This window comes from Plectropomus leopardus, chromosome 2 (assembly GCF_026936395.1).
Source record: "Plectropomus leopardus strain MGB_pleo_1.0 chromosome 2, ASM2693639v1, whole genome shotgun sequence".
Lineage (NCBI taxonomy): Eukaryota > Metazoa > Chordata > Actinopteri > Perciformes > Serranidae > Plectropomus > Plectropomus leopardus.
This window is the reverse complement of record NC_142177.1, coordinates 38,713,902-38,727,507: the sequence shown is the minus strand read 5'-3', so window position 1 is coordinate 38,727,507 and position 13,606 is coordinate 38,713,902. Positions and strand designations below refer to the sequence as shown.

At 37.6% G+C, this 13,606-nt stretch overlaps 1 protein-coding gene and 1 long non-coding RNA gene across 2 annotated transcripts; one reads left to right on the top strand and one right to left on the bottom strand.

Moving 5' to 3' along the window:
- The first annotated feature begins 222 nt into the window (after positions 1-222).
- LOC148190286 (uncharacterized) lies at positions 223-5,722 on the top strand. The gene is made up of 3 exons (XR_015775047.1): positions 223-340; positions 2,135-2,238; positions 5,595-5,722. It is a non-coding gene; the product is annotated as an uncharacterized LOC148190286 (long non-coding RNA).
- psmf1 (proteasome inhibitor subunit 1) lies at positions 3,239-13,382 on the bottom strand. The gene is made up of 7 exons (XM_042510275.2): positions 13,165-13,382; positions 11,691-11,843; positions 11,236-11,318; positions 9,841-10,026; positions 7,029-7,085; positions 5,615-5,776; positions 3,239-3,761 (listed from the first exon to the last, which is right to left on the bottom strand). The coding sequence occupies exons 1-7, from the start codon at positions 13,291-13,293 to the stop codon at positions 3,710-3,712; spliced, it is 822 nt and encodes a 273-aa protein (XP_042366209.1). The 5' UTR covers positions 13,294-13,382; the 3' UTR covers positions 3,239-3,709.
- Positions 13,383-13,606: the final 224 nt, after the last annotated feature.

The window sequence follows — 13,606 nt, the reverse complement described above, 5'->3', positions numbered from 1 at the left end:
TTGCCTGCGGACCGTAAGTTGAGTATCACTGTCCTAAACTCTGCACACTGAACCTTCAAATTAATTTTTCTGCTCATCAGTCTAAACTCATTAAGTGAACAAATGAGTTTAGATCTTCACGTTCTTTTAGCTGAGGTGTCTCCCACTTCTCTTTGTTACCTCTGAGACTTTTCCAGCACCCTGACTGGAGAGTCCACCTGTGGTCACTTCAGCTGATTGGACCTGATTAGGAGACACACACACACACACACCTGCTGATGTGAGATCTGACTGCTGAGAGCAGAAACAAAAGACTCGAGGTGGAAGAGACAGCCTGCAGAGCTCAGAGACTCGACTGTGTGTAAGTTACAGCAGTTCCTCCTCACTGTGTTTGAAGTCAGTTTGTGGAGTTAATCCAAACGTGTGTTTGAGGATAATAGTAATCCAGCTGGGCCTAACACACACACACACACACAGACACACACAGACACAGGTACCCCTCTTCTCGTGTGTTAATCCCTCTGTCAGTCTGTCTTTTATTGCTTTTCTTTTTTAGGTGAAGTTTTTCTTTGCTGCTCTGTCAGCTCGTTTTGGTCTTTTCTCTGTTTCACTAGTTATGATGCAAACTATTTATAAGATAAGACTTTATTGATCTACACAGGGGAAATTCAGGAAATAAATTTATATATATAAAGAAAGTTAAAAATAAAGAATAATTAGAATTTTACCAAATGAAAACATGTTTTAAAAAAAAAAAGCAATTGGACTTAAAAATAAAATTCACGCAGTGTACAAACAGACTGTACCTGAACAACTGCCTCCAGTGAATTTCCTCCCTGTGTTGGGTCAGAAACTTATTTCCATCTTTATTCAAAATGAAGTTTTTAGTTTGGCTTTGAATGTGTCATAACAACTTTCACGTTTGCAGCTGGGTGCAACTTAATAATGTCTATCAGAGTAGAAAAACCAAGATGGACAATATTTATTTCCATGAGTTAGTTTTTTTTTTTTTGCATTAGTGAAAACCAGGGTATGAGTCGATATATATATATATATATATATATATATATATATATATATATATATATATATATATATATATATATATATATATATATATATATATATATATATATATACACACATTTTTTGTCTTTTTTTTTTTGTATTTTGCAACTTTTGTTCCTTTTTTGTGGGTGTGGGGTTTATAGAAACCAGAATTTATCACAGCCAGAAAATGTAAAAATTTAACATATCAAAATTATTGCTGGAACTCCAAATTTCCAACAGTCCTTGACCACATCATGTGTTACCAACACTGCATGCATTTTCCTCAAGTTATTTATATATATACATATATATACAGAATAAATCTGAACATTTACATGAAATGAATTCAACACATCAGCAAAGATAAACTGGCCTTTTCATTTCCAAAAAAAGAAAAACATTTTTAGAAACTGCACACACTGATGACCAGGTCACTGTTACCCATGACCCCTTGCATAACTGAATCAGCTCACACTAAATCCCTGTGCAGCATTTTTGTTTTGTTTGCTTGTTTTACATATTTGCTAATTACCTGTCTTATTATTCCAAGTGTGCAGACATTGTGACTCACAATTGATCATTTTGTTACTTTTTGATTCACATCGTCCACCTCAGAAACATTAAGTGAAAGTGAGGTCGACGTGAACACTCTGAGTCACGCTACAACAAACTACGCAGCTTCAGTCAAAAACAAATAAGAAAACACCTGGAAATGTGAAATAATTATCTTGTGGGAGTCAGTTTTGTACACTATGTGTCGTAGGTGTTCCTTGCTCCGTCTCTCTTTGAGCTAAGGGTCCCCTGACCTAAATGATTTTATGACAATGCGCTTTTGTGATGATGGATAAATTATATTTCAGTCCTGTTGTTGCATGAAACAGTGGATCTTATTGTAGGAAGGAGCTTTTTTAACGTTTTTATTGTAATAAAATATGCATGATAACCCCTTACCCCTTTTTTTCCCTCCCATCTTACTTCCCCCTCTCTCTCATAATCATCACTGTCAGTCTTTTGTCAGATTTGGATTTTAAATAATTGCCTGCATGTTGCTTTTTGTCTCTTTTTGTCTCCCTCCTTCTGAGTCTTTTCATTTTTGCGTCCTCAGGATGACTCATGTCGCAGAATAATGTTTCCCACGAGACAAAAGGAGACCCTCACGTCTCTTTCTTCCCACAGAGACAAAGAATCAGCTGCAGCCACCTGCTGAAAGTGAGTAAAAAGTGTTTCTACAGACACATCAGCAAACCTCTGTCACACCCTCTATAATTAAAATTAACAATGTCAGTGAGCATTATTTGCATCCCCCTCGCTAGTTTTACTCCCCGAAGAAGAAAAAGCAGGAGCTGAGACTGTTTAAGTGGTCATATAAATTCAAATGGTCTTTTTTTACAACGTGTTGGAGCATAAAAATATGTAAATGAATGAAGAAACAGCTCAGTTCAGCGGCTGAATCTGAATTAAGAGTCAGAGGAAGACGTGCGCCGACTGCCCAAAGAGACGAACGAGACAAACAGATTCAAGAGACAGAGTGATGATGATAATATTTCTGTCTGCAGGTTTAAAATCAAGAGCTGAGAGCAAAATACCACATTGTCTGAATAATAAAGCAGGAAACACACAGAGAGCTGAGAGGAGACGTCTGATTGCTACAAAATGTTCTTTAGCTGAAAAAACACATTTTCTCCTAAAATTAACGCGACATAAACACCGATATTTAGCATGCAGGTAAACATTTGATGTGGTCACCACTTTGATTGTGTCGGGATGCTAGAATTTAGGACATTTCTTGGATTTTAGGACGTTACTAGGATTTTTGGACATTTCTAGGACTTTAGGACTTAAGGACATTTGTAGGATTGTTTTTACATTTCTAGGATTTTAGGAAGTTTCTCTGGTTTAAGGACATTTCCGAGATTTATGGACATTTCTTGGATTTCAGTACATTTCTAGGAATTTAGGACATTTCTGGGATTTTACGACGTTACTATATTTTCCGTACGTTTATAAGACTTAACGTCACTTCTAGGAGTTTCTGAAATTTCTAGTATTTTAGGGGATCCTCCACTGGCACTTATTTGATAAACAAGCTGTATTTTGATGCTGTTTAATGCACTCTGGCACCTTATGTTCACTAAAATTACACATCAATTCCCAGAATGAATCAGTGCAGTTTTGGATGATAACACAAACAACAGTTAACAACAATGACTCGAATGTCTGAGATTTTTATTTTGTTGTGACATATTTTATCAACCATCTTGTTAAATCAACAATCCAAACAAAAACAACCAAAATAACCATATTAATCTTTAATAAAGTCACAACAGGAACTCAAGGACCTCCTCTTTATGAATAAATTCTAAGATCTAAACAGATTTAGGAAGCAGAGGAAAAAACCTGCTAATGCGTTGTTCTTTTTCGATAATTAAACACAGAGTCGGGAACTTTTTCAGTTATATACACAAGCTGTTCATTAGCACATCAGAAATAAACAATTAGAAAACAAACCCTCTTTAAAAAACAAAACAGGAGGAAATAAAAAGGCAAGCATTTTTACTTTGGGGCCACTACACCAAATCAAACGCTGGAGGAGGTGAGGATGATGAGGACGCCTCCTGGCTTCCTATTGGCTGGAGGACAGGATGTTGTGAGTAGCAAACAGGAAGTAGAAAGGCAGGGACTACATGAACATGTCGTCGTAGCCGGGCGGGGGCATGTGGTCCGGGTCCGGCCTAAAAACACAGACTCGAGTCAAATGTCACCGTCATATTCTCAGTTTTAAAATAGAAGTGACGAACAGTAAATGTTCCCAGATTATCGGCCGATTATTGGGGCCGATATTTGGCATTTTATCAGTATCAGCTTTTTAATTTAATGATTAATGATCGCTGATAAAAATTAATAAACACTCAACTGACACCAGGGAGGCCAGTCTGAAATACATGCAAAGAATGGGGGGAACTTTTACTTTGTTAAACATCCGGGAGCTTTTTTTATTCGTTACAATTTTATTTAAATTTTCACTGAACTTAATTTTAAAAAAAGTTTCTGGGAACTTGCTTTTTATGATCTAAATTTTGACAGAAATATTTTCATTTTTATTGTGAATGCATATTGGTTCCAAATATCGGTTATCGGTCTCATTAAGTAATAATAATCAGTATCAGCCCTGAAAAACCAATATCGGTCGAGGCAGGCTCTCTTTGACTGGCGTGGAGATAAGAGATACCTCGAAACTGTCTCTGTTAACTCTCTCTGCTTCAGGCTCGCAGCACGTTCGCGTAAAACGAGTTAAATAATCCTTTAAGCACATCATTTGACACTTAAAAATGAGATCGTGGGGGCGCTCCATGCACAGAGGCTATGTCATCCCCTCTTTTTCCCCCTTTCACACTTAATCTGCCCTATCAAATCAAGGCAAAAAGCCCAAAAAATCTTTAAAAAAAACCCCCAAAAAACGATCATGTACCACCCATTTCTGCCTTTAAAGAATAAAGGAGCCATTTATTTAATCTCTATTTAAGTGTAATATCTCACCTAGCCACTAAGAGGTTTATTTTACCTGCTACTGCAGGTCTGCAGAGATTTAAGTTCATGCCAGTAAACAGGTGTTACCGACTGACGGAAGCAAACAATATTTTAAAATATCAGTGTGTATCAAGATACTGCCTTAAAAATATTACGATATAATTTTCAGCAAATATCGCCCACCCTTAGGCTATATATTATCGATAATAAATACCGATGGACTAATCTATAATCTGTAATAGACCAGCGGTGAAAAACGGATTTCAGCAAATCAGAACCAAACATATAAACATTATTCACAGTGGAAACACCATCGTTTGATCTGAAGGAATTATTCTGCATTTCATATGTGAGTGAATGTCATCCTCATTAAAAATATAGAGAATTGTTAATGTTTAATGCTACCTGTGGTTTTATGAAAGCTTGTAGAGTCACTGAGGACCAGAGGACACAAAAACACACTCAGTACTTCACTGAGAGCAACAACAGCCACGCAGATAAAATAAATCAGTATTCCTGCTTCGATTTTCACATCACAGAAACTGTAGATGCCTGTGTTAAAAAATATGATGCTGTGCATACAGTAAACACTGCTGTGCCTGCACGGCTTCATTTGGTGGCTTTTTTGTGACATTAATTTGAATAAAGTGTTTTTATAAGGTTTTCACTCAGCTGACGATCTGTCATATACTGACACTGATTACAGAGTGTAGCTACTCAATGAGCTGCAAAGGTGCTTTTCAGCTAATTTTAAACCAAAACTCAGAAAAAAACAAAAAACAAAAAAAACCCTGCTTCAGATTAATTTAATCTTGCAGTATGAGTTACCATGGCGATCTAACCAGCTTAAAAGAAGCCTGTAGTACGGGAAAACTCCAGCTTCAGACTCAACAAACACTGATGTCGCTCTGCGGTGCCTCCGAGTGCAAAATTTACAGTTATCTCATTTAAAATAAGCAGAATATACATTAAATGCTAATATACATTTTCATGCTTTATCAAGTCACGATTTAGTAATGTGCAGCTCTCCTTTTAAGAGTGTGTGTGTGTGTCTCACCCCGGTCTGTGACGTCCGACGGGTCCAAACGGGTCGAAGCGAGCCCCCGGGGGAACAGCTCCGGGAGGCAGGATGTCCGGTATCCCGCTAGACGGATCAAAACCAGAGCGAGGATATCCCGATCTCAACGGGTCCACTATCATGCCGCCACCGCCACGAGAGCTAGGAGGAGGAGGGCAAAGAAAGAAGGAGAATATTTCACTAAATTTGAGTAGAATTAATGTTTTATTACAGCGACACTCGACCCGCTTTGTTTGGGGGCCGCTTTTCTAAAATGACAGGAGGTCAGGGGCCCCTCGCAGCAGCTCCACACGTTTATAGCACTTTAGGAGGTTTCTCAGATTTTAAGATGTTTTTAGGATTTTAGGATATTTCTAGGATTGTGGTATGTTTTCAGGATTTAAGGATGTTTTTAGGATGTTTTTAGGATTTTAGGACATTTGGGGGATTTTATAATATTTCTAGAATTTTAAGACATTTTGGGGATTTTAGGACATTTCTAGGTTTTAAGGGATGTTTCTAAGAATTTAGGATTTTTCAGATATTTTAGGATGAATTTAGGATTTTAGGATGTTTCTCGGTTTTGAAGATGTTTCTAGGATTTTAGGACATTAGGGGCTTAGCTAGCTTTGTCCCAGATTGCGTGGGATCCTCCACTGGCACTTTATGATAAACAAGCTCTATTTTGATGCTGTCTGGCATTGTGAATTAGAAAATGTGAATAAGAAAATGTTGGGGGCCACTTAGCACGCTATTACTTGAGTATCACTGTTTTATTATTTGGCATGACGTTGACATCCCTCAAAAGTTCAAACCAGGAAACATCAGGAATGATAGAAAAAGCAATTCAGTTTTTATTTACGTCTGTTTAAAACGATGTAAAATGAGTAGTATTTGACTTAAAAAAATACTTACAAAATAAAACACATTAGCTGTATGTTACAATATTATTTTCATGATGCAGGAGATAAGAACAACCTGATGATAACTGACAACAAAATTGGTAAAGTAAATTTCTTTGTGACTCAGTCCTTCGGGAACAATCAAACTTTGACCATCATTAAACAGTAACTTTCTGCAGGACTTTCAGTGACGGACCACGTCAGGACGACAGAAAAATGAACATTAAAACTAAATGCAGACTGCGACTTGATTGCTTTGGTTTGGTATTTTCTCTTCAGCGTGCGTCCTGAAGGTTTTTGTGAATAGGGCTTCACAGTCGGCTGGCAGAGGGAGTCTGGACAAGCGCCAGTAATCCTCTGCTGTCTGTCTGTTACTGCGCCGACGGACTGTTCATCCCCCAAAATCCCAGATTAGAACAAAAACCACACTGGTGCTTAAATATATATCTGCAAAACAATTTCCATAAACATTATTTGTAAGGATTTATTATGAGGGAGAGAGACAGACTCACCCGAAAGGATCCAGATCTGCTCCTCCAGCTGCGAACGGAGGAACCATGGGGTCACGCCTGAGAGGAAAAAATTATTTAATAATTAATTTAAAAAGCAAAGGTGCTGCTGCTGGTATTTTAAAAGTTTCTCACATGTATATATGTGTTACTTTTCACTATTTTGAATTATTTCAAACTGATTATCTTTGGTTTTTTTGGTTGGATAAAACAGAAGAAAATGAAATCGGTATTTTAAACTTCATGATAACATTTTCTGGACAAATCAGCCAATATGGAAAAAACACTGTGGAATTGTGATTGTGCTAAAAACATGAAGTGCAATAAACGAGATGTGAGGACACAAAACAAGGATTTGTTGTAGCTGTTGGAATTATAAGAAAAGATGTAAATGTGATATTGTTAAATGAAAATAACTAAATAGCTGCAGTTCATGTTTATTTTGATGCTGATCTTTATAGAAAACATGCCGTCAGAGGCCCGCAGGTTTTGAAGGCATGTTTACTTAAAAAAAAAATCATCTTAAAACATTTTTGGAAATTTTTCAAGAATTTAAATTTGGCCTTTTTTTTAAACAACATTCTAGTGACTTTTAAACAAAACATTTATTTTAAAAAAAATCCCCCCAAAATACAGCTACAAACTCTAAAATAAGAAATTGTTGAATTTTCAAATTTCCGATGGTCCTCAAACACATCGTGTGTATTAAATTTGTGAAAAAAAATTCAATTACTTTTCACAAACTTTCAGGGTATATTTAGTTTTCCAAAACTTTTCCTTATTTGCAATTTCCATGACTTTTCCAGGTCTTTCCATGACCCTGCATTTGATCTGATTTGTCCTGTCATCTGTCTCTCTTTGCTGATGCAGCGACCCAGAATCTACACACAAGTGTATAAAATTAAATTTATGACAAACCTAATCCTGTAACTCAACATTACACATCACATATCCCCATTCATAATCGCAGTAATGCCGTCAGTAATTAGAAATATTCACAGGGAATCACTCAGACAGGCTGCTTTGTGATGAAACTGTAGTAAAACATCTGCTTCTTTTAGACTCTGTGCGTTTCTCTCCTCCTCCTCCTCCTCCTCTTCCTCCTCCTCCTCTGCAGCCCTGACTCAGTTTTTGCTTTCTCATTCATCATTCCTCGTCTCTCTATTTCTCTTTCATCGCTCTCTCCATCCGTTTTTCTTATTTCCTCTCCCTTTTCGTCTTTTCTTTCTCTCTCAGATTTTGGTTTCCTCCATCTGTCATTGTTTTCATCTCCCTCTACTCCTTTTCTTCCTCTCCTCTCCCTCCCTCTCCCTCTCTCTGTCTGGAGACGAGGAGGCGACGGAAGCGAGGTCGATAAAGTGCTGACATCACCTCACATCTCATCTGATCGGGTCACAGCAAAGAGGACGAGGAGGAGGAGGGAGAGGAGGATGAGACAAGGAGTGAGAAACAGAGTGATTCAGTCTGCACACACACACACACACACACACACACACACACACACACACAAGCTGCCTGAGCTCTGCCCTCATTTACTCTCTGCAGTGACCAGCAGCTCCTCCGTCTAGACTTTGTACAGGTCACAAACTCTGTGTGTGTGTGTGTGTGTGTGTGTGTGTGTGTGTGTGTGTGTGTGTGTGTGTGTGTCAAACAGGACTCTATTTTAAAGTAAGGTCCCTCGTGTATGCGGTGTTCTTGTTTGGCACACTTTTATCACCTGTGGCATTTAAAGGAAGAAAAGACGTGACCGCTGCTGTATTCATATAATCCTTGTTAGTTTAATCAGTTGTCGGGCTGCGACTAATAATCAATTTGATGATCGATTAATCTTACATGAAATATTCAGAGATACTTATCCAATTTTCAGCCAGCTTTTTATCAAAACAATGTGGGTTGAATGTGTAGATGAACTTCCCTCCATCTGACCAGTGTCTAGATTTATTTACGTCATTCGGCGTTGTTTCGCTGGCTTTTATTCGCTGTTACTCGGACTACAGGCTGTGCTTCCACATCTTTGTATTACCCTCTAACCCTCTAACGCCGCGTCCACAGACTCAAAGAGAATGCAGATGATCAAACCCATTTTCTTAGAAAAAACAACAAATTATAAAAATTGCCCCAAGAAAAAAAATTACCTATTATTTTTTGTGCTCTATAAAAACACGTTTTAATTTTATTTACAACATTAAAAATCTGTGGTAAAATAAATACAAAACACCATTTAAACAGCCATTTAAAGTTGTATGCCCCTCCTCTAAGCCTTTAAAATGATTTGACACGCTCAGTAGTTGAACATGAAGAGAACATGGGGAGAAAATGAGGAAAATTAAATATTTTTCATGATGAACATAAACAACCAAAACGCTGTCACACGTCGACGCATATTAGAGCTACTGAATGTTGTCAACTACAGAGAATAAATTCATTATTAAGCATGAATGTAATTTAATTTATCACTCACAACATATTTGCATTATTTTTCCAAAACTTTCAATGACATTTATTAGTTTCTTGACTTTTCAAGGTTTTCCATGACCGCTGGAAGCCTGAAATTTGCTATTTTGGTGTAAATGAGTCTGAAACTGCTGACATCAAGTTATCCTTTAATTCCCCATTTTTCTAAATTATTAACTATCTTATTTATGCATCAGCTGGAAAACAGCAAACACGCTATTTTAAACTGAGGAAATTAAATATTAGTACTTTTTTGGCACAAAATACCTCGTGGCTATTGTTGCTTTCAGCAGGTATTTACACGTGAGAGTATTTCTGTGTAGAGGGAAGTTTGGACGGACAGTGTCCTGTCTTCACTCACCAGTGTGGCGGCTGTCTGCTGGGGATGCGGAGGGGGTCGCTGTCCTCTCGTCTTCGTCTCTGCTCCGCCTCCTCGTCCTCCTCCCTCCGGCTCTTCCTCTCTGCCTTCTGTCCTGTCAGTCGGTCCTGGGGAGGCAGCAGCTGAGTCGTCACCTTCTCTGACAAACTGTCTGCGTCTTTGTACACACTGCAAAGCAAAAAAAAGCTTTTAACATAATTCATCAAAATAAGGTTTTGTGAGTACAGCTGGATCTGTGGCAACAGCGTCCTGTGTTTTCTGATAGTACTCTGATAAAGTACTGTTATGGAAAATAAATAAACTAAAAGTACTCTGTCATGAAAAAACGAAGTATAACCAACAGGCATCAACTAGTTTTACTTTCATATTGACTGTTTTCAAATCAAAATGCCAGAAGACAAACTTTAATGTGTCAGAAAGAAAACATATTTTCTGATGTGTTTTCTGATAACTTGGTCTGCTTAAAATGCAGGATTTTATTTAAAACATCTGGGGCCAGATGCAAAAATGTCATGTTTGCACAAAAACCTTTTTCCCACACATAAACTGTTTCATAATAAGGTAAAATGTGTGCACCTCGTGCCTTCTTCAGAGCAGGCATACACAGGATTTTAGAGACAGCTGCAGGTAATGTGATGAGATTATGAGAGGAAAGATGGAAAACAATGTTTTAAGGTCGTTTGCCAACTTTGACTGTTTTATTTTTTTGCAGGCTGCACAGCGTTCTGTAAAATGTCAATCAAAGGCACATTTAAAAAGTTAATCTTAAATTATTTATGAGTGATACAATTCGGCATTATTTTTATTTACATTCATTGTCCTGATGGTGATTGTTTCATTTTAACATGTGAAGCATTTTGTAAAGTTAGTTTCTACATGAGTGCTAATATAAATGAATCATTTTTCATCCTTCTGACATTTAATAATAATAATGACGTTTGAGATATCACTGCAACGATGATTTGCAGAAATGTGATGAATTGGTTGTACAGATGCTACAAATATCTGCAGCCCAGCTGCTCTGACACCGCTGGAGAACTTCGCCAGTGCAACACAATGAGCGGGTTTCCAGTACAGATTTGTGCAAAAATTAAGCGATATCTTCAGAAATGTCGATAAAACACAATTATGAGATGACTGCTTTTCCACTGAGTGATGTTATGCTACTTTTCCTCTGGTGATAAATTTCCAAGAAGCATGGTGATGGATGTTAAAAACATTTGCAGGTTTATTTCTATTGCAGCCACCACACTAACCGTCATTATTTCCAACTGAAGGCTATTTAGGCGTGTTATGCGAGTGACAAAAAACCTGAAAACTTAATGCCTCCGGCCATGGCTGTCTCTGACACAAAGGCATAAAAAAAACTACGCCTACCTGTCAAACGTGTGCAACTGGTCAGCATCCACGTGATCGCTGATGTTCACCGTCAAGTCTGACACCTGCTGAGTGCCGCAGTTCTTCACACACAAACAAAAACAGAGTGAATTCATTAAAATGACAAAAAATAAATAAATCACAGAAACACGCCAGTAAAAGATCAATACCAGCTAAACATTCGTTTCTCAAGACAAAACTCAACACATCAGGCTAACAGCAAACTGAACAGATTATAACTTTAAAGACTGACTTATTATTCATAGTCTGCTGTTTTCATGAATAATGTCAGTGAAGAAGCTTCTGTTCGTTGTTGTTTTGTCTCATCGTGTCGTTGTGTGTTTGCAGATTCGACTCAAACATTAAACAAACCATCAGCATCAAACTGTCATTCAAAACACATTATGAATTGGTGGCGTTCACATTTCCCTGTACTTTTGTTTGGCTGTTCATACCATCAGGTTGAAAATTAAAGTGGAGTCGACAGCGATGGCTTTGAGCAGCGACTGGGTGTCGCCGTCTTTGGCTTTATATCGCAGACTGTACAGCTCCTTGTTGCTGCTCCAGTCAGCGGGCAGCAGCTCGGACTTCTTATCACTGCTGCGGGGCTAAAGACGTGGAAAAAACATTAAAAAAGAGAGATACATAGAGGGGGGTTAGAGGACAGTAAAAATACATAATAATTCATCAGAATATGTGTTTTAGTCAATTGTAGCATATAACTAAGTACATTTACTAAAGTACTGCACTTGAGAAATCTGAGGTACTTGTACTTTACTCCAGTAAGTCCATTTTATGCAGCTTTATACTTCTACTCCACTATATTTTTCTGACAGCTTAACTTTGCAGATTTCCATCCCCTCCCTCGCCAGTAAAAACTGTGTGTCTCCAGATGTGTTGACATTGAAAATGTGTGATAAACTAAAGGAGAACATTCTCCAACTTCTTAAGCTAAATAAACTATTTTAAAATCTTCTTGGATCTGGAAAATGCATCATCAGAAAGCTGAAAAAGGGGCATTAATTACTGCACAGTGAAAACAGTGTTATAAAGAATAGTTGTCCCTTAAATCCCCATTGCACAGCAATTAATAGATAATAGTATTTCATACTTTAATTCTGCTGATAGTACGAGTGATGGTGCAGTTTTCACAGTGTTGTATTACTTCTTTCAAGGATCTGAATATTATAAGTCTTCCCCCCTGCCTGTAGTTTCATGTTGTACTGTTACTGTTATAGTGACTGGCCCCAAGTGGCACAACACTAGGTTAGCTAGCTAAACATGACATGACAGTTTTTAGAGCTCGTCCTAAAAAAAACACCAAATTAAAACAGCTGCTGTTTGATTCTGCATCAAAAAACACGACGGCTCATTAACAAAAAGCTCAAATATGTTTGCCACAAATATTACAGTTTGAAAGATGACGTGAGTAACGGTCATTTAGGAAGCTAACGCTAATCTAAACTGAGTAGCAAATTAGCACGGACAGAATTCCATTTAAAACGGACAGATTCAATTCTTCCCGTAATAAAAAGATCAATAACTGTGGTGGAAACGAACAAAAAATATAAATCTGAATAATTAAGAAGTCAAGCTTCAATTCGGCTTTAGTAGTTTATAAAGGAGCACGTATTTTACTTAAAATCTAGTCCAGATACTATTAACCCTGCAACTCTCATCATATGAACTCTATTATATGTTTACTCGTAGATCAGTAAAAAAAAATGTAATGGAAGTCTTCTATATGTATTAAAGAATATTCAATACTGAAATTATCTTAAATGAAAAAAATAAAGCGATGTTGACGAGTGATCACGACGTTAAACGGCTAGATTTTTAAACGGACTTTGGTGTATCGCGGTCTTTAGTTCGCCACTGAAGTTAACACATTAGATAATATTAGCTAACAGTTTCTATTTTTTAATTTACCTCGTCTCCGGAGCCGATGCACCTGTATCCTCTCTTTATCATTTCCCAGTGAACGAAACACACAACGGCGTCCTGTGGGCAGGTGATACTGCCACCGACACAGGTGTATAACACCTCCAAGCCTGCCATGTTTCTTTAATCTAAAAAACTATAACAACATCGATTCAGTTTCAGGAGCAGAATCGAAAACGAAAGTCTCCGCGAGCTCACGGCAAGACAACCGCTTCCTGTGCGGGCTTTTCAGCGTAAAAGCACCAGCGGACACTACTCAGGTCGACAACTCAACTTTCATACAAATAAATGAAATACATACATACATACATGATAAATAATTCGAGGCTAAAAAAACCAATTACCCAAGTCATTTACGGCCTGCGGGCCAAATCTGGCCCCTGTGCTTTTATACATAATGTGTCAGAGTGCATACACAGCATCAAAATAA